Genomic DNA, 21,595 nt, shown 5'->3' with positions numbered 1-21,595 from the left:
GTTTTCACAAGAGTATGCCACTAGTTTTCACAACCTCTGTCTCTGGAAGCATTGATATGCGACGCGACCAGCATAAATACAAATATGGATGTGAAAATGCGGCTTGGTGACCTACGAAGTGTCTGAAATAAACTTGAGGACAGACGTTGAGGGAATCGCGCTGACTACCAAGTTTCTAATCTGTCATGGGGGCTGACTGACTCTTGTAACAGAGACGGCGCATGTAGCACCAGCTTGAAAGACGGTTTGACGAAGTCATACCAACTAGTTTTCACAAGAGTATGCCACTAGTTTTCACAACCTCTGTCTCTGGAAGCATTGATATGCGACGCGACCAGCATAAATACAAATATGGACGTGAAAATGCGGCTTGGTGACCTACGAAGTGTCTGAAATAAACTTGAGAACAGTCGTTGAGGGAATCGCGCTGACTACCAAGTTTCTAATCTGTCATGGGGGCTGACTGACTCTTGTAACAGAGACGGCGCATGTAGCACCAGCTTGAACGACGGTTTGACGAAGTCATACCAACTAGTTTTCACAAGAGTATGCCACTAGTTTTCACAACCTCTGTCTCTGGAAGCATTGATATGCGACGCGACCAGCATAAATACAAATATGGATGTGAAAATGCGGCTTGGTGACCTACGAAGTGTCTGAAATAAACTTGGGGACAAACGTTGAGGGAATCGCGCTGACTACCAAGTTTCTAATCTGTCATGGGGGCTGACTGACTCTTGTAACAGAGACGGCCATGTAGCACCAGCTTGAACGACGGTTTGACGAAGTCATACCAACTAGTTTTCACAAGAGTATGCCACTAGTTTTCACAACCTCTGTCTCTGGAAGCATTGATATGCGACGCGACCAGCATAAATACAAATATGGATGTGAAAATGCGGCTTGGTGACCTACGAAGTGTCTGAAATAAACTTGAGGACAGACGTTGAGGGAATCGCGCTGACTACCAAGTTTCTAATGTGTCATGGGGGCTGACTGACTCTTGTAACAGAGACGGCGCATGTAGCACCAGCTTGAAAGACGGTTTGACGAAGTCATACCAACTAGTTTTCACAAGAGTATGCCACTAGTTTTCACAACCTCTGTCTCTGGAAGCATTGATATGCGACGCGACCAGCATAAATACAAATATGGATGTGAAAATGCGGCTTGGTGACCTACGAAGTGTCTGAAATAAACTTGAGGACAGACGTTGAGGGAATCGCGCTGACTACCAAGTTTCTAATCTGTCATGGGGGCTGACTGACTCTTGTAACAGAGACGGCGCATGTAGCACCAGCTTGAACGACGGTTTGACGAAGTCATACCGACTAGTTTTCACAAGAGTATGCCACTAGTTTTCACAACCTCTGTCTCTGGAAGCATTGATATGTGACGCGACCAGCGTAAATACAAATATGGATGTGAAAATGCGGCTTGGTGACCTACGAAGTGTCTGAAATAAACTTGAGGACAGACGTTGAGGGAATCGCGCTGACTACCAAGTTTCTAATCTGTCATGGGGGCTGACTGACTCTTGTAACAGAGACGGCGCATGTAGCACCAGCTTGAACGACCGTTTGACGAAGTCATACCGACTAGTTTTCACAAGAGTATGCCACTAGTTTTCACAACCTCTGTCTCTGGAAGCATTGATATGTGACGCGACCAGCATAAATACAAATATGGATGTGAAAATGCGGCTTGGTGACCTACGAAGTGTCTGAAATAAACTTGAGGACAGACGTTGAGGGAATCGCGCTGACTACCAAGTTTCTAATCTGTCATGGGGGCTGATTGACTCTCGTAACAGAGACGGCGCATTTAGCACCAGCTTGAACGACGGTTTGACGAAGTAATGCCAACTAGTTTTCACAGTTCTGATTTGGTGTTATATCTTTTGTAGAAGTGATTTCCCTGCAGTTCGAAACATCATTGGCATAAATAACCATTTCGTGTTTCTAGTAAAGCCTGTGATGTTTCGTACCAATCGAAAAAGAATCTCACATAGAGGCGAACGCAGTCAGTAAAAATGTTATTTGGCTAAAGCGCTAAGTACAAGACACACTTTTATGCACATTGAGATAAGCTGCACCTGCATCGCCCCTCCGAGAATGACAGAAAATTCATCCCATAACCTAACCACCATAATTGCCGACGCAGAAAGGGAGACTCGTCTCGAAGGTTCCATTAGATCGCGCATTTCCAAAACCGCGTGGTTTTGAGCAGTTTTGACTAGTATAACTATTCCAGAAAGGAGGAAGACCAGGGAAGGAGGTTCGAACTGATAAACAAATACAAGCAAAAAACAGTAATAGGGAGGAGAAAGATGCCCTGCACATATTCCACCTGCCCGCTGAGACATTCCATCATCGCCGATCAGGACTCATGCAGTGGAACACCACCTCATGTACATATCCTTGATATATTTTTTCATAAAAAAGCTCTCAGCGCAGGATAAATGTCGTTTTTGCATGTAAGCTATACGGCCAGGCGGACATGCTCTCGAAGAAAGTATAGAGCTACAACATTAATAATTTCGTGAAATTCATTAATTAACTCTTTAATTAGAGGATTTCGTGTATAAAAGCGAGATTGCAGGATAGGAGAGAATCCTCCTTGAAAGCCTTTCCATGTTTTAAGAAATACTGAAACGCTCACGTGTGTTGAATTATCCACAGCCGAATTTTGTTATGCAACAAAAAACCGCGGAGATGTGGAGCGCAGAGGGCACAGAGCTCTCAACATGTTCCTGCTATGACGTCAATGAAAGAGCGAACAAGGGAAAAGCTCGAAGCAGCTCGCAAAGCCCTACGCTAGCCTTCGTGAGTTCGGCGGTGAGCAGGCCTTCTACTATCTAGGTGTTGTTGGTTCATTGCTCCACAGCACGTGAACCTCTTGCTTTTTCGGCATTTCCTCGTCGTTTTCCTATCGCTGCGTAAAAAGGGCATGTGGCGATGGATATCTCAAAGTACGTGTTCCCTTCAAGGCAGTTTAAAACAATGAGTATACCTTAACAATTGACTGCCTACCGTTCTGCTGTCTTGGATTTGCCTGGATATGTAATTAACAAGTGGGTTGAAGCGGGGTAGTTGGTTGATGTACATACTTGAGTGGAACTGCAGCATGGGACGCGGACAAGTGGGTTAAAGGATGAACGACAGGAGACCGGCAGACTAGTACAAGTTTAATGGAAGGAGACAAACATACAGGGTGTCACAGAAAACGTGTCATTGCATTATAATAGAAAAACTACGCCACCTAGGATCATGTGGGCAACGGCATTTGTCCTTATTAGGTTTTTGCCACCTCCTGATGTGGGTGTCATGTATCGTAAGTCTAATTATGCAAATATTTGCGAACTGACCTCTGAAATTTTACAAGTAAAGGTCACTTTTTTACCCCACCAATATGAAGAGCGTGCCGAAGTCACTCGAATTCATGATAATTGACAGTGATATTCACGAGCTATCCGATCGGAAAAAATAGCCCAACATCATGCTTTTCGGAGCACCGGACCATAACGCGCTATGACTTTTTAGTCCGCTTAGAACGCTTTTAGTTGCCACTAATAGATAAATTTTAGTTCGACGGCTTTTAGTTCGACGAAAGGAAGTTCCAAAGCCAGCCCACAGAGTGATAGTAGGATATAGGTACGTTCGATTAGCCCTGCACTGCCTCAACCAGTTCCGGTGGTGCTGCACTCGCCCGTGCGTTTCGCCAGTGCAGCGGAGCGCCCCCTGCACCGTCTCGTTCGTTTCAAACCAGTGCTCGCCAAGTGTAGCCCTAGTGTAAGGAAACTCTACAATCCCGCAGGGGTCAGTTCAGCGGTAGTGCAGAGTAATGGCGGCAATGGCAGCAGACGACACAGGGCAAATCATAGTTAATGTAAATGGCGTTAACACGGCAATTACGCTACTTGTCAGCGACGACGGGGTTCAAGTACGCAACGGTACGCAACGCATTGGTACACGATTCCCTTCGCAGAAGATTTAACGCTATCACTGTTACCAGGTCGTCGAATTCTTCGTCCTCGCTGTCAGAATCCACACGTTTGCACAATTGTTGAACAGTTCATTGTGTTCGAAATTAAAAAGCAGCAATACACATGTGATTGAAATGTCACACGCGTTCTTGCAATCCGTAGCGGTGTTAAGACCCGCGGAGAGTAGAAGGCCTGCACTAGCGCTGCACTTCGATATTCGTTTCGCGGCGGCAGTAGTGTTGCACCGTTGAACTGCAGCTGGCCTAGTGCTGCGCTAGTTCAGAACTGGCCCTGCACCGCCCGGAAATGGTTGAGGGAGTGCAAGTCTAATCGAAAAGACCTTATGTAACAGTTCCTAAAATTGGGAGAGGGAAAGCATTATCCCAGCGAAAGTGGGACGCGATAACCCATGCCCGTGTTATCTCCACTGATCTCTATAGTATATGGCTGGATCGCGCATAGGGTGCTCCACAGCGTGGAACCGGCCGCCATATTGGTGGGCCCAACACGTACTGTCGTCTGCATTTAGTTAAGCGCGGTTGCCCCTCAATTTTTTTGTTTCCTTTAAATTAGAGGGCATGCTGTGCCAGCTTGTTGCAGTTTTCAGTGCACTTCACGCACGGACAGACGAAAGGGGTTAACTTTTCACATGTAAGCTATTTATTTTGAGGAAAAACAGTGTTTATTCGTATCGCATGTATGTGACACTCGCGCTTGCTCGCACTGCTACTTCGCTGGTGCCGTTAGGTACTAAGAAATTATGTTTGGCTGCTCTATTTATCTATTTTCTACACAATGTGCTTGTGCTATACAGGTTCCCTCACAGTCGCCCAGCCGTGCTGAAGAAGTGGGTGCAGAAGATGCATCGCAAAAATTGGGCCCCATCTAAATCTTCGCTGCTCTGCAGCAAACACTTTGAGGAGGCCTGTTTCGATCGTACAGGGCAAACTGCGCGACTCAAGAGTGATGCTGTGCCTACAAAGTTTGATTTTCCACAGCACCTCCTGAAAGTAAACACAATAGTAACACATTAGAATTTGCTTGGGGACCTGTGTAATATGCAGCAATTCTGAATGTGGTAGTTGATCCAACAAGCTCAGTACAAGTCTTCAGAAGTGAAACATCAGTCAACATACATGACACAACAAAACTTATGCGACAAAATTTATGGTACAAAATAATTTACATTCCCTGCTAGGCTTTCTGTCATCATCTTTAAGGCTCATGACAATGCAAGAAATAGCTTGCAAACAAAATTCTGTTATATTGAGGTTCCACAACTTCTCAGTTTTAGCTGGTGGTGATCACAACAGCTCTGAATTTGTGCACTGTGCTCTGGGTGCAAAGTCATGGAGACTTGTAAGACACTTTTCTTTTTTTTGCGAACTCACATTGCACTTGCTGGACTGAACTGACACTACTACTTTTTGCTTTTATGGTTCTTCGCAATGTAATTTTACATTCACTACCTAGAAATGCAGAGTCATGTCCCTGATTTGATTATTCAAGACAGTCCTAGTATAAGGTCAGGGTCCTGTGGCGTAATATTCGAGCTTGTAGGAACCAAGACATATACTAGCTCGTTAGGTATTTCTCATGCAATGCAAAAATAAATAAATAAATAATAATGAAGGAAAAATAATAATTTCTAGGTTTTCACTGCAGTGCCCACTGACCTCCATCATGACCTCAGTTCCTGGCATGTGCAAGAAATGTGGAAATAAATGCTGAATTTAACAAATGTTGTCATTTATCCCACATGAACAACAGCTTCTAAAAATAATTAATTAATCTTTCCATCACAGAGGGTACAGCCAAGAAAACCACCTCCAACAAGACATAAGATAGAGGTAGAGCAGGACGTCAACCATGAGATTTCACAGCGAGGACCATCGTGGGCTGCAGGTCCAGGGGTCTTGTCACCTCAGCGAGTCCGATCCTCACATAACCGTGTTGCTGACCACAGATACACAGTGCAAGAGAGTCCAAGGACCTTAAAAAGGAAGATAGACATCACAGTTGAAGCACTGGACAACGTGAAGAAGAAGCTGAAACGCTCTGAAGAAAATGCCCGAAGACTGAAGAAAAAGGTACTTACTGCGGAGAGTGTTATAGAAGATCTCAAGAAGAAATCTCTCGTATCAAGTCAATGCACTGACATGCTTCGTGACACCTTGTCTGATGTGCAGCTAGATTTAGTACTGCGCACCCTACAGAACAAAGCTGGAAAAGTAAGCAGAGAGCAGTATCCCCAGTCACTGCGTAGCTTTGCGCTCACTCTCCAGTTTTATTCAGCAAAGGCATACGAGTACGTCAGGAAGACATTTAACCTTTCGCTTCCACACCAGGCGACACTTAGGTCGTGGTACAGCTCTATACACGGCGAACCAGGTTTCACACAGGAAGCCTTTGATGCACTCAAGGTTCTAGGTCCACATCTCTGAGACACAACGTTTTCCCTACCGTCTACGAGCACATGTTCGAGTGCTCTCCAGAAGAAAACCACGTCATTCGCCTTATAAAGCTTATAGCTAACTGCTATGGCAAGATTCGACTTCACCATCTTGCAAAGGAGCACACAGAAAACGTGAATGACAGACCACGACTACGAAAGAAGCTCTGAAGAATCATTGTATTCAACAATCAATGACAATGACTAATGGCCGTAGAAGTCGAGTGTTGTAATATTAATTTATAAATTCTACATGTCATGTTCGCAGTGATGTTACTGTGCAATTTTATCCAATGTTACTGGGTATCACTTTAAACAAGCCGTTTGTGAGGTAGGGTGGAAGTAAACTGCGGCGTTAACCTCGCAAGTGCAATCACTCTTGCAGCACTTGTTACGTCATGCGCTCTTCGTGCACAGCGCTTCGAATTTCTGTAACGAACTGCGGCGACAGCTGAACAACTGCAACACAATCGTAGAACACAATACGAATGCCAATGGATTATGGAAAAGGCCAAACGAGAACCATATACAGCGCTAAACGAACCACACAATAACAAACGAAAACCACACACAAACGAAGCTACCTTACAATAACAAACAGTGCAAACCCTTTCTAAGCAAAAGGAATTAAATTTATAAGTTGTCATTTACCAAATTCCTCTATTTTTATGCTTCCCGTGCACGTAACTAACGACACCATATTCGGAGTACAGGAAGCGGAGAAGAAAAAGAACGTAATTACCATGAAAACTACAGACACACCGCCGAAGCACGGTAGGAATACACCAGCACACTGATTCCTAAGAAAGATGCGTGCTAATCAACAATGAGGAGCGTTTAAAGAGTAACAAATGCTCCAAATCGAATCGCTTCCCATTGTTCCCTATGGGAGCAGCCGGGGCCATTGGGCCCTCCAACATGGCGGCCGGTTGCCGCACCTCTCTCCCACGAGCCCCTCTGCTATGCGCGATCCAGCCTTTATACATAGAGATCAGTGGTTATCTCTTTCTGCGATGTCTGTGAGGGCTGGGTTTCCAACCTCCTTTCGTCGGATTGACAAAGTCTGTGCTGAAAAATTCATCGCGCGCTATCCTGTGGGAGCTCCGTAGAGCATGATGTTCGGCTATTTTTTTCCGGTGAGATAGCTCCTGAATATCCCTGTCAATTATCATTAATTTGAGTAAATTAGACACGTTCTTCGCATTGGTGGGGTAAAAAAGTGACCTTTACTTGGCAAATTTCCGACTTCAACTCGCAAAAATTTGCATAGCTAAACTTACGTTACACGACATTCACACCAGGAGGTGGCAAAAACCTAGTAAGAACAAATGTGGATGGCCGCATGAGGTGGTGTAGTTTTTTTATTATAATTCAATGACACGTTTTGTGGGACACCCTGTATACAGTACACAGAGCAACCAAACAATTGCAACACAGTATATAGTAACTTGAAGTGAACTTGCAACTTGTACTGTGCAACTTGTGTACTGTATATATCTGTCGCCTTCCATTAAACTTCTGCTAGTTGCGAGTCTGCAGGTCTCATGTTGTTCATGTTTCATCCCGCTTCGTCGCGTCCCTTGCTGCAGTTCCACTCAAGCAACTATTTGCCTGGATACCTGTAATATGTATATATATATATACAGGGTGTCCACGCTAAGTGTGAACAGATTTTTTAAAAATATTTATAACACTTTTTCCAAGATGAAAGATGTCCAAAGGCAATGTCTTAATTAACTTTCATTAATTAACTTTTTAATTATAAAAGCTACAAAGTTGTCCCAATGAGAACATCTGTTCCTTACGGTCACCTGATATCGTAGCCGTTTTCAGAACAAAAATCCGTTCGATAGATCGCCCCCCAAAAATTCGTGAAGGAACGCCATTTTTTTCTTTATTTTGTTCATTTCGCTTAGTTAAGTTAATTAAGACATTGCCTTTGGACTTTGCTAATGCCCTGCTAGGGAGTGCCCTTCATATGCTATATTGCAATTGATTTCATCTTGGAAAAAGTGTTATATATATTTTTAAAAAATCTGTTCACACTTAGCGTGGACACCCTGTATATATATATATAAACTGAACAATGAGTTTTACGTAAATGGATGGATTTGGATTCCGTGTTAGCGCCGCGAAGCAACTGTTTTAAGTAAATGGTCATCTGACACTCTTCCGACTTATACTTTTGCACAGAATATCCGTCATATAACCAAGCTGAAAAAGTGCACCTGTGCTGTTCATATGGCATTCTTGTAAAAAAACCTGTATCGAGGCAGAGAAACACCCTGCATATGTACGCTCAGCCTTACTGTTTTACAGCTTTTGGAAGCAGCCATGCGTCTCATCTTTTATCCTGCCCGAAAAGTAGGAACTATGCACTGTAGACGCAAAAACGGAGGACACGTGTCCCGAAAAACGTTTATTTTTTGTTAGAGGTATCGTAAAGCAGCAGACAAACAGGTTACATTGTGCAGGTATAGATGAAGAGATTGATGCTTGCAAACCCAGCACAGCAAGTTTCACATGTCACAGGAACAATTAAATATTTTGAATTTGCTAGTAAAATTGCAATACATGGCTCGGGGCGATGCCTAGAGGCAAATAATCCCCGATTTTTCAATCAACAGTTATTTGTTTATATACAGCGTTACGCGCATATAATGTAGTTTTGTGCCGTACTTTGATTATTTATTTTAACGACACTGTTGACCCACATCTTGTGAGTCGTTACAGGAAGTGGCTGGCGTCCAACCTCAGTAACAATTTTTTCACAAAAGTATTTATATTTCGCTCTGATACGGTAGCGACTGGGACACCATTCCACTCTTTACTGTGTGCGGAAAAATTGAAAATTTAAAAACGTCCGGGTGAGCTGCAAAGGGGTTTAAAGTAAAATGATGTTCATGTAGCCCTATTAAAACGTCGTCTACCAAGAAAGGGGAGACGCACACTAATCCCCCTGGCCCCCGCTCCTTCCTGCTGTCCTATGGCTGCTGTCCTGGCGTATACACGCAATAAAAAAAAATCAAGAAAGGGGAACGAGAATAAGATACGCGAAAAATGTGTCTTAGACGGAGGGCCTCGAAATGTTCTTCAATGCGTAGCAAATTCATTCTGGTGATATAATTGGAAGCCAGCACTTCCCAGTCTTCAGTATCACCTTGAATAACACCAACGACCGGATATGTTTACCCTCTCGGCAATGCCTCCGGCTCCCAGCGTAAGAATGCACTTTCTGTACAGAGGGCGCTTCTCGTGGAGCGGGCTCAAATTCTCCTAAATTGATTATTCATTTTTCATTGGAAAACTCCGCTGCATATATCCGTTTATAGTATGCTCTACATCGACGCAATGTTGTGTTAACAGCCAGCGCCTGCCTAAGGAGCTTTCATAATTATTTAATAGATGGACCGGTGCTTTAACTTGGAGAGTTCCTCGAGTCTCTAACCCGCAAAAATGGAAAGGGGCTCATATGTTGACATGACGGATGGAACGTGCAAACTGGATGGAAGTGCCTCCGGCGAAGCTTCGTTTGTGTCGCGTTCGTTTTACGTCCTCCTTTCCGCTGATTTATTGCATGTCGATGCAATAAATCGCCAATGCGTGGCGTATTGCCGCTCTGCAATGCAATCACTCAAAACTAAGCCTTATCTTCTTGGTCGTTTCCAGAACTTTCCATTTTCCCTACAAAGTAGAGCGAGACAACGAAGAAATAGAAGGACGCGCCACAGCAACAGTTTTGTCGGCAACAGAAAGTGGGGGTGGGGCAACTACTTGTCGTTGGCGGCCATGCTCATAATGCTCCGGGTAATGTCACGACTATCGCTGGGGGGAGGGTTGGTCGTGCGTCCTGGGCTGACTTCGACATTTGTCTTAAAGCCCGTATGAGGGAAACCGACTTAAAACACCATCCAGACAGCACAGCCGGCGACCACACCCACACCCGGGTCGCCTTGCAGTCCCGCCGTGGAATGCTATTTTCGTAGTCAGTAGGCCACGGGAGATAGTACACCACCAGCGGGCTGGTAGGGGTGATGGTGGTGACGAGACTGGCTTGTCGTTGTTGGTCTCAGTTATGTGGCCAGCTATACTACTGTATCCAGGATGAGATGGTACCGTACGGTACCCACACAACAAGGAACCACGAACGTCCATACTTTGGCAGAACGTCTTCGCTGTCGTCGACATCCCTGTTGAATCCCGTTTCGCGCTATCTCAAAAGTACGGCTAAGGTTGACCGTGAACATACAGGAGATGGATCCACTTCGCGCTGCCACAAAACTACCGCAAGTGTCCCTCGTGAACGTATAAAAAATGGACGCGCTTCGCGCTATCTCAGAAAAGCTGCAAATTCCACAGTGAAAGTATAGGAAATGGACGCGCTTCGCGGTATGTCACAAGTACTGCAAATGTCCCCCGTGAACATATAGCGAATGGACGCGCTTCGAGCAACCTCAAACGTACGGCAACGGTCCCCCGTGAACGTACAGGGGATGGACGGTGCGCGGCTTCCCACCGCTCACTAGGTGGCGCTCTCAGAAATATTTGGAATCACGTTATCTTCATAGTATGCGTATGCGCGCCAGGTGAAGCTTGCTCGCCGCAGTGGAGACGTTATGATCCAGCGACTTGGGTCGTTTTGAAGATCCCCAATCATCAGCTTGCTCTTGTGCTCGTCTGAGGTGTGTGTTCTAGTTTGATAGAAAGTATTCATTTACGTTATTTCTACAATTGTTCCGCGTGTGACGCACAAGAAACGAGCACAACAAAATGTGTAAGTGTACGTGGCGACGCAGCATCAGCAGTTATAACTGATTTTAGAGAACGCGTTTTGTAGCCTGCATCTCTGAAGTAATCTGCAGGGTAACCTTCTGTTGTGCATCACACCGCGGAGTTGACTGAAACGACTGACATGTTGGTTCTTGTGTAACAACAAGGGCAAAATGAGATGCCCCAAGCGTTCTCTTTCCCCTTTCATTTTTTTTTCTTTTTCTTTTATTTCGGACAATAAATCATACCCCCCCCTCCCAAACAACAACAACTTTATTTTCGACCTTGGAGAGTGGGGAGTTTCATCGCCACAGGCGATACTCTACCCCATTGCTGGATGGAATAGAGGGAATAAAATAACGAGCCGCTCCCAAGCGTTATGAAGAGCAGTGTGTTTCGCCTTGCCTATGCATTGAAACGCACGAGATCCTCCTCCTCGTCACATGTAGGAAAAAATTTCATAGCATTAAAAATTGAATTTCACATGTTTCATTTCAGACGTCGTTCGACAATTCAACTTTCTACCGTCAGCGTATTACCAAGTACAAAGCGCATGAGATCGGACCTCATGCATTTTGTAATAGGCCAATGCGTGACGTAAATTTTGCGTCGTAAGTCATTAGGGCAGCGTGCAGTAGTATTCTGGTCTTTTGCGTTTCAGTCTAAATCAAGTCGTGGTCTTTGCACCGACTCAGACACCGGAATTTAAAGGGGCGGTATCGTACCCCCTGCCCCTTTCATAAAGTGTACAATTCGATTGCCCTTTGTTGAAAATGGAATACTGAAAATTTACCCGACAAAACACGCCACAGTTATTAAATAACCGAATTAAATTGATAAAGATTGCAGAGCATGCCACGATCTGTGTTGGCAACAATAAGAACGGCCACGTCGCCCTGTGGGTAAGTCCGTGATATGATACAGAAATCGTCTGCTTTTGCGCGCGCTAGTGCATCGGCGTGTAGTAGTAGTAGTAGTAGTAGTAATTAACTGAAAAAAAAAATCGGGGGAAAGACTTGGAGCAGGGTGGCTGCCCTTAGGGCGCCTGCAGCTCCATCTCATTTAGGTGGTTTGAGGGTTATGATATGTGTTCCTGTTAGTAGCGGCAGTGTATACCGCTTTCTTTTAGGTAGACACACAATGCTTTGAGTGCCTTCATGTCTTGTTCCCTTGTAGGCCATCTTCCCATTACTTTGCAGTAAGAGAATGGTCTTTTGTCCAGTGTTTGAAGTGCATGGGACAGTCTTTCCCTTGCGTCTGCTGGTTCTGGGCACTGTATAAGTACGTGTAACGTGTCCTGGGGCACTTTGCAGATGTCGCACAGTCTTGGGGCCACAATACCGAGTTGGAATTGGGTGGTGGCAGTGTATAGCGCGCCGAGTCGAATCCGGTGAATAGCCATGTGGAGGCTTCGGCCGATGTCATGAGGAATGATTGCCGTGAGATCGGGGTCTATGTGAGACAGGAAATCTGTGTGCCGGAGCGCTTGCTTCCAGCTTTCCTTGGACCGTCTGATTGTCGATTTGTGGAGGAATGTCTTGGCGTCCGATTTTGTGAAATGTATTGCCGATAACTTGGTCTTACCCAGTGCATCCTTTGCTGTCTGGTCAGCTACTTCATTTCCTGGTATTCCGCAGTGGGAAGGTATCCACTGGAGGGAGATGGTGTGCCCTCTACCCACTGCAGATGTGTATGCTTTGTAGATGTGGTACACCATTTGATCGTCCGTATCCTGCTTGATGATAGTGGCCAGGGCGGCTTTCGAGTCTGTGCAGAGTACCCACTTTTGTGCTGGGGAGCCGTCGATGTGGCGGAGGGCTTTTAGTATGGCGTGTAGTTCTGCAGCAGTAGAAGTTGTTGCGTGCGACAGGCGGTATCCCTTGGTGAAGTTTTTTACAGTGAAAGCACTTGATGATCTTCCGTTAGCGGAGGAGCCGTCCGTGTAGATGTGTGTTGAGTCTGGAAACTGTTGTTCAAGGTGGGCCATAGAAAGTGTCTTGAGAGCCAGACATGGCGTTTGTCCTTTTTTCCATATACGAGGGATTTCTGTGTGGGTTGGTGGGGGTGACAACAGCCAAGGGGCAATAACCTGGTGATGACTGTGAACCATGCGCTTCGGCAAGCATCTTTCGATGTACGCAAGTGCTCCATATATTGGAGATTTATGTCTTCTATGGATCTTCTGGATCAGCGGGTGAGCCGTGTGCCTGGTGAGGAGACGTATCAGGTGCCGCTCCGTCTCTTGTTTCCTTAGCACTTGGATGGGAGGCTCTCTTGCTTCTGCCAGCACAAGTGCTGTCCTTACGGTCCTGGGGACTCCTAGGCATATTCGGAGGCTTCGACTAAGTATGCGCTGCAGGTGTCCTTCTTGGGTTGGGGAGAGACGATGAAGATGAGGGATGCTGTGAGCTATGGTTTGTCGGATGAGCCCCGTGTGGAGGGAGTGAAGTGCTTTCCCGTTGCCCCTGCGGGGTCCACCGAGCAACTTCATTATGTTGATGTATTTCTTTGTAGCGTCCGTGAGTACCTTGACTTGATCTGTCCACGTTAGGTTTCTGTTGATTGTGACGCCGAGAAACTTGTGTTTCTTAACACGTTGTATCGGATTCCCGTTGATTGAAAGGTGAAAGTTCTTTAGGCGCTTGCGGGTGAAGGGTAGGTACACTGTTTTTTTCTAGTGACAAGTCCATGGCACGTTCTTCTAGGAAGATGGCAATCGCTAGGAGAGTAACTTCTAGTGTTTGCTGAATGTACTTGATATTTGTCCCGGACATCCAAATGCAGACATCGTCAGCGTAAATGGTGAACTTGACTCGTGGGGGGATAATCTCTGCCGTCTGTGCCATGACGAGGTTAAATAAAGTCGGGCTTAGTACTGCGCCTTGTGGTACGCCTTTTTGAAGGGTGATCACGTTGGTTTCGCCATCTGCCGTCTCCATATAGACCTTTCTGTCAGTTAGGAAGCTTCGGACCCATGCTGTTGTTCTTCCTTCAAGGCCTGATTTCTTAGCTGCCTGAATCACATGGGCGTGGCTGACAGAGTCGAAAGCGCTCTTTATGTCAAGGAATACGGCTATGGTTATTGCAGACATGGCTTTGATGTGTTGCACATCAGTTGAAAGGTCAGTAATGCAGTCTGTTGTGCATCGCGCTTTTCTGAAGCCCGCTATCTCCTCTGGGAGTTTTCCGTTGTGTTCTAACCACCACTGGATGCGCGCAAGGATCATTCTTTCCATTACTTTCGCGACACAGCTTGTGAGACTGATAGGTCTGTACGATTCGATTTCGTTCTTAGGCTTGCCGGGCTTCCTTATGGGTATTACTCTTGCTGTCTTCCAGTCCGGGGGGAGCTTTCTTGTTTGCCAGCTTTTGTTGTATATCTTCAGTAATATTTCTTTAGCGCTCGGTCCAAGATTTGCCAAACACTTGTAGGTTATCCCATCTGGTCCTGGAGACGTTCGCTTGCCAGTCGCGGCTTTGATGGCACGTTCAAGTTCTTGGATAGTAAAATCGTGTTCCATTTCTACGGGTGCTGAGTGAGTTGCTACCTGGTTGTCCACTGTTGCGGATAGAAGGGACCGGTGGTGGAGGAAACCGGTGGATGCTGCTGAAGATTTGTTAAGAGTGGCCAAAAACGCGTCCGCTACTGCGATTTCAGGGACGTTCGTCTGCAGGGCAATGGTACGAAAAGGAGTGGCTTGGGATGGGTGAGTGCATCGGCGTGAGCAGACGACTTTCAGAAGCTACTAGGCATCGCGGCAACTCTCGTACGTTTTCTTTCAGTTCTCAGGTGAAAAACGTGCATTCTAACTAGTGGCAAGCATGGTGGTTCAGAACAACTATGTTAACCCTCAGAGACAAGTTAAAAGTCGCAGAGCAACCCCATCCACAATCACAAATCTGAAGTCGCTGGCCATCGGCGCGCGCGGTCGCATTACAACTCCGACCAAAAATATATTACGCGCGCTTCCATTACACTCCCCGTTGTACACGGATCATGCTTCGAAATGAAGTGCCGCTGACGACGTACACGGAGAAGCAGTACGTGTTTATTTAAAAACCGCATTAAATACTCGTGGAAATAAAACACGTGACTTAGCTTCCACGTATCCGATTGTGCGCCACATTATGGGAGACCCCACAGTCAATGCTCGGACTACATTCTCCGCTCGCGGAGGTATATGCCTGAGTGTCCCCATTTCGAGAGCAAAGGGGATTACTGAACCCGAGGTGCTTCTGCAAGTTACAATTAACATGACAACGACGACGCACCCGCAGGCCGACGTCATACGTGACGTATGCATGCGAGAAGCGCAGCTTTCGTCGTCTGCTCTTACGGCGCGTTTCGACAAATTCCCCGAAAACGACTTGGTTATTCCGAATGAAACTTTGGCGGTTGTTTGTGTACAGTACTCGTGAAACTAGTTTTGGCTAAGTTTCGGAATCGCCCCGGCTGTACGAGACCGTCTCTTTAAGCTAAGTTGACTTCAGGTTACTGTTGGCCAATTGGCTAATATTTGTTTTTGTTTTTTTTCGTATTCCCAATACTAAGCCAATTGGCTTATATTTGTTTTTTCCGTATTCTCAACAAGTCTATAATATATCGATGTTTTTATTTATTTCCATCCCCAAATATGCCTGAGTAGGCGCATATGCCCTTTTATATTGATACCTGCAGCATCACCCATGAGGAAGAAAACCCAAGTCAAAAGGACAGTTCACCACACAAGAATAACGGAACTCGTACTACTGTTCCTTAACTTCTGTATGTGTATCAGCGCTTTGTAAGGCGCGCATTTCGTGCTCGCATTGAGAACATTGATGCTCTTATTAAGATTGATTTCTTTTATCATAGATATGCTTGCTTCATGGTGCTCCATGGACATTTAAAACCGAGCAAAACCCTCAATGCCAGCAGAATTCAAATAAATTAAGACAACCAAGACACAGCATATGCAGTTGAGGTTCACCCGGAAATATTATCTAAAACAGTTGCTGTGACAACAGTCCTCTGTGCCAGATACTTGCAGTACGCATGACCATACTATCGAAAAAAAAAAATCGCCATGGAGGCATTTATCCCAGAGATCGGATAGGTATGAGCCTGTAAGTAACTATTTGTAATGAAACATCGTTGGCGTTAAACAAAAATTTATTCAACGTAACATAACTAGAACATGAAGCGGGGTTCAACACGAAAAAAAAAAGAAGAAAAAACATATGCGGAGTGCCTGTGCTCTTCCTTGCTAAAGATTGTCCTTGTTTATTGAGTATCCACCCTCAATTTGGGGTGAGTTCTGTTGCCTTTTAACATACGGGAACATACAAAAGTTTTAACTTTACTGCGTAGAGCATTTTATTGGCATGTGATTTTTTTCAAAGATTCTTCCATATGCCAGTTTCCCTATCGATGACGGCTTGTCTTCTCATTTTCGAACGTAGTCCCCATTTGATCAGCGTATCTAGTGTGCTGCTGTGTATGTTTCTTAGTTAATGATATGGAGATTAAATGCAAATAAACGTTTTTTGCCTTCACGTTGTAATTCATTTTTGTTATCCTGTGTGCGAGAAACGGAATTTCACAGCGAAATGCATTCCGGCCTGAATGCCTTGTTTAAATGAGATGGATCTGCTCTTTTCTTGCAGCGGTAGCAGAGCGCAGGGTTCTCCATAAGACTTCTTGCGAAATGACTATCATGGAAAAACCTGCGCCACGCAACCGTTGCAAGGCAAGCGCAGAGCCATCTCATTTAAACACGGCGCTAAGGCCGAAACGCATACGCAGTAGAGATGACCGCACCTGGCAACCTCCCAGGAGCAGCACAGACACCACCCGGGAAGGAAGAAACACAAGGAAGAAAGAGATGCGCCTCCCATTACAAGGACGTCCGGTGGCGGACGTGTAATCCGGGATAAAATACGTTTTGACTTGATTTTGTTCGTCGTCGTCGTCGTCATGTCCCCCCTCCCTCCATCACGGCGCGTGGTTCTCTACAGACGTACTGAAGAGCTTGGTTATCTCCGCGTCGCATACGCCGCCGACGTCCGCGGAACAGAGCATGGGTGCGTTGGTAGCTGCGACAGACACCGGAAGCTCCCATAGACGCAATGGTTCATGGAAAATGGCGGGCTCCCAAACCACATGATCTCCAGGAGCCACTCACAGCGGTCAAGATCAACAATGCGGGAAAAAGCTTGGGTCAAAGGTGCATCCGCAGACCAACCTCCTTTCCTAACGTACTTCCCTTTTGCTCCTCCTGTTTTTCGTCTCCTCCCGTCTCCCCCCCCCCCCCCCCCCCCCCGCTCCCCCAGCCTCGTCCGTTTTTCTTCGGCGTTTGCTGTAAAGTAACGTGTAACGTACGTGTTGCACCAAAGCAGAGAAACAAAAGAGCGACGGCGGTTGATAGAGCAAGTTTATTTGTCCTCACGAACTGCTTCGAAAAAGTTACATCTCTTCACGTCTAGTAACAGGCTTCTCTGGAGCTTCAGGTGCTTCAACACCGAAGAGCTGTTCAAAAGCCCATTGCAGTTCGCTCACCCAATATGTACAGGTGTACAGTTTTCGAAAACAGCTGGACCAGGTGTGTCGTTGTTGCCGATGGCTGCGGGAGCACTGAATAAATCAAATACAAACAATCCATTGATTGAATTGCGTAACTCTGAACAAAAATCATTGTAATGAATGGCCAATCGATATTGATTTTGTACTTGGACACCAAAGCACACGTGTCACAAATTTTTGCAGATCAAAGTGAAGGAACGGCTGCGACGTGAGGGACCACTAGCATAACCAGCACATATAATAATTTGATTAGCGCCATATCCGAAACGCAGAAGTTATGGCAACGCACCGCACTCACGAAGGATTTCTACGTCCTTTGGAGGTGCAGGGATTACCTGTCATGTTCGTCTTTCCGGTGATCATCCGATACAAGTGGCGACAATGTTTACGAAGCGTTGCGTTTCGCTGTAGTGCCGGCGGCTGGCTGCATGGTGCACCACCAATTGAGGAACAGCCAGCAGCAGACTGAGAGAGTGGGACACAGAGAGGGATGACGAAAAAGCGGGGCGCATGTAGAACGGACCTCTGCCGGACGCACGCAGATTTTGCGGTTTTGCCCCTGCCATACCGCTGCACAAAATATCGCTGCGGTCTCGGATGTTTTTATTATTCTTTTTGTAGATTTTAGCTCTGAGGCGTCAATGTACAGCCTTCCAATTTAAGCCACAAACCTATTTTTGTTAATTAACTAAATTCATTACGAAAGCTCAGTAAGACTGCCGTTGGCTGTTAAGCCAATCGTACCCCACAGTACGCCATGACAGGAAGAAGAATCAGATAGACGGTGACAAAAAGGGACAAACACGAACAGTTTCACAAACACAGCAGAGATTTATTAAACAAAAACCACCCTATATACATAGGAAGCCCGAAGAAGAGGAAGGAGAATAAAGGAAGATTTACTAACACAGTTCCCTCTTCTGGCTACTTCGAGTGAGTCTTTGACCAGTCGTTTCCATTTGCCTTTCTCCGAAGAGATCACCTCTGTTCCTCCAAAAATGTAGTGGCAACCACTGCGTTCCCGCAGACGCATCACCAATCCACTGGACTAGTCTTGGGGACTTGGAATCCGGCTTTGATTTAAATCCACAAAAGAGACTGGCAGATTAGATTTGATTTGATTTGATTGGCGGCTTCATTATGAACATGATTTGGATTCGGATTGAATCACATTCTTGCATAGGGATTTGGATTTGAATTGAATCACATTTTTTCTCATATATTCGGATTTGGATTTGGATTTACATAATATGCCATGGCATTCAGCCTATATGCAGGAGCGACGTACATGCTTGCTCCGGCTCTGGCTGCCGCCTCGTTATACTGTGTAATGTAATGCTGACACTAAAAACAATGCACTTCAATATTGGGCCAATAAGCCACTGAGAAAAGCTCGGCGTCTCTTCATAGAATAAAATGTTGTTCTTCGTAGTACTGCCAGAACACTGCAACGACTGTTTTGCAGGCTGCTTACGTCAATTTACGGCCTATACTTCATGCCCCCCCCCCCCCGCAAAAAAAACCGATAAAGTTGCGTTAGGGCCCATCTTATCCTTCCATAATGATACAGCACTTGGTGCACCAAGTGTTGTATCATTATGCTCCTCTCTGGTGTCTTTATTTCACATAGTTCTTCGCATTCCTTCGTAAGTAGTGCGCATCAAGGGATGTATCATGTGGCAGATGTTCCATACCAAGACCAGCCACACGGAAGTAATACGCAACGCGTTTCCCGCAGCACAATATTCGTCCAACAATCAAGTTCAAGTTTCTTTTTACCGCAGCATATGCTCATTCAGCTCCGTTGAAGTAGATGTCTTCCATGTATCGCCTCCTTTTCTTAGTTACGTAACTGTTAGGGATCCGTGTTAGTAATTATGTATTCTGTGTAAAAATCATAGCTTCGAAAACTGCGGTTGATTCTGACACACTTCCACAGGTGATTAGCAGTGTTACTTCTTCCAAATTTGTAATGGATTTGCAAAATTCTGATTTAAAGTGTTTTGATTTACTCGAATAAATTTAAATCCGGACTTGATTTGCATTTGATTTAGCGCTTTCTGCAAACTGCGGATTTGTTTTAAATCCGATTTGTTCCCTCAAATTCCCAACACAACACTGGACAGATAGATTTTCTCTGTACTTAGTTGATGCTCTCTAAGGCGTTCATCCCGTCTTTCATGTAATCATGTACCAGCTAATCGGCGCACTCTCCCTTCTAAAGCCATACCGGAAACTCGCTCCGAGATCAAACGACGCCGGCGCGCTTCGAAGAAACGATGGACTACCGTAGTCTGGGTAGCTTCCTCGCGTCGTCTGTTTTTAACGCGTTAGCATTAGGAGTGTCAAAAATGAAAAAAAAAAAAAAGCTGGATGTTGTGGGGACCATCGTAGTAGCCTAACCTACTGAGAGATAGCGCCGGGGCGCCAACTGGTGTAACGGAAGTTACGTTATGGAAAAGAGGAGCGTATCTAATACAGAAACATAGAGAAGGACGAAAGCTGCGGAAAGTAGGGAGTGTGGCCTTGGGCATGGGCGGGAGCTGTACCTATGGCGTTGTAGCGGTAGCGTTGCTGGTGTTAGTTGCGGGAGGTTTGTCAACCGAGCTGGGTAAATAAACTTGTTTCTTGTTTTCACTCATTGTCGTTGCTGTGTCTTCCCGGCGGGAACGGCGGACGGGCTGACGCCCCGAGGTTGTGGAAACACGGGTTTCCACAACTGGCGCCTAACGTGGGGCCATCTGAACGTAGAGGACGAGGTTGGGCGGTCCAGCGGGACCGGGAAGCCCAAGCAATAGGTCGTCCATCCGACACGACCGTCCACGTTGCAACGGATCGCCTGGTGGCCGTCGAGGTTCCAGCTGGTGGCCTGGAAGTGTCAGAAGAGTGACCGGCACTTGAGGGTCGAGGGCCCGCGGACCTCTTACGTTGAGGAGGCATCCTAGTCTGAGAGGAAAGAAAGGGGAATCCGGTGAGAAAGCAATTTCAAACCGTGAGAACCTGAAAACGTTCTCACGGTTTGAAAAAAAAAAGGTTCTCACGGTACAGGAGAACCTGAAAAGGTTCACCTGAAAAGGTTCTCCCCCAGAAGATTATAGCTGAGGACTGCGAAACAGAAATCACACTAAGAAAGACCAACTATACAAGAGCACTAGAATTTAGCGACTAGGATAGTGGCAGCTACGTGCGCCGCCTGCGGGGACGCAAACTGTAGCGACTGGAGGGTCCGGGAACGGGATCCTGGTCGAGGTCATGAGGAGGAAGCTGACCGTCTGCTTCTTCACTCTCGGGGACTCGGAGGTGGTAAATCTTCAGGTCCGAGATATGTACTGGCCCAGTTTCTTCGCCCGTGTTGCAACGACGAAGCCTGTAAGTGAGGCCGGAGGAGCACGCACTTGCCTCGAAGGGGCCATCCCACCTATCTGCGAGTGAAGCTGCAAAGCCGCGTGCGGCATCACTTAACGGGTGAGTCCGTCGAAGGACGAGGTCACCGACGCTGTAGGTGAGGTTCCGACGACCTCGGTTGTACTGGCGAGCCTGGTCCAACCGTGCGACGTCCAGATTCTCCCGAGTCGTCCGGGCTGCATCGTCCAGTCGACTCCGGAGTTCCTCAGCGAACCTTGAATAAGGAGGCTGGGTACTGCAATCCCGGAGGCGTAGAGCGTTCTCCACTGGAAAAGGTGCCTCTCGTCCCAAGTTCAGGAACGCCGGGGTGAAGCCTGTAGATCTGTTTACTGTTGTCCGTGTAGCGAACGCCAGTTCAGCCAGGCGAATATCCCAATCACGATGGTGCTGATTATTAAAAGCAACCAACATCATTTTCAGA

At 46.1% G+C, this 21,595-nt stretch overlaps 1 protein-coding gene across 1 annotated transcript; it reads right to left on the bottom strand.

Moving 5' to 3' along the window:
- Nucleotides 1-12,303: 12,303 nt before the first annotated feature.
- On the bottom strand, nucleotides 12,304-13,698 carry LOC135383042 (uncharacterized). The gene has a single exon (XM_064612684.1). The coding sequence runs from the start codon at nucleotides 13,696-13,698 to the stop codon at nucleotides 12,304-12,306; it is 1,395 nt and encodes a 464-aa protein (XP_064468754.1).
- Between the last annotated feature and the right edge of the window lie 7,897 nt (nucleotides 13,699-21,595).

The sequence above is a fragment of the Ornithodoros turicata genome, chromosome 1 (genome assembly GCF_037126465.1).
Source record: "Ornithodoros turicata isolate Travis chromosome 1, ASM3712646v1, whole genome shotgun sequence".
Taxonomy (NCBI): Eukaryota; Metazoa; Arthropoda; class Arachnida; order Ixodida; family Argasidae; genus Ornithodoros; species Ornithodoros turicata.
This window is presented reverse-complemented; position numbering and strand designations above follow the sequence as displayed.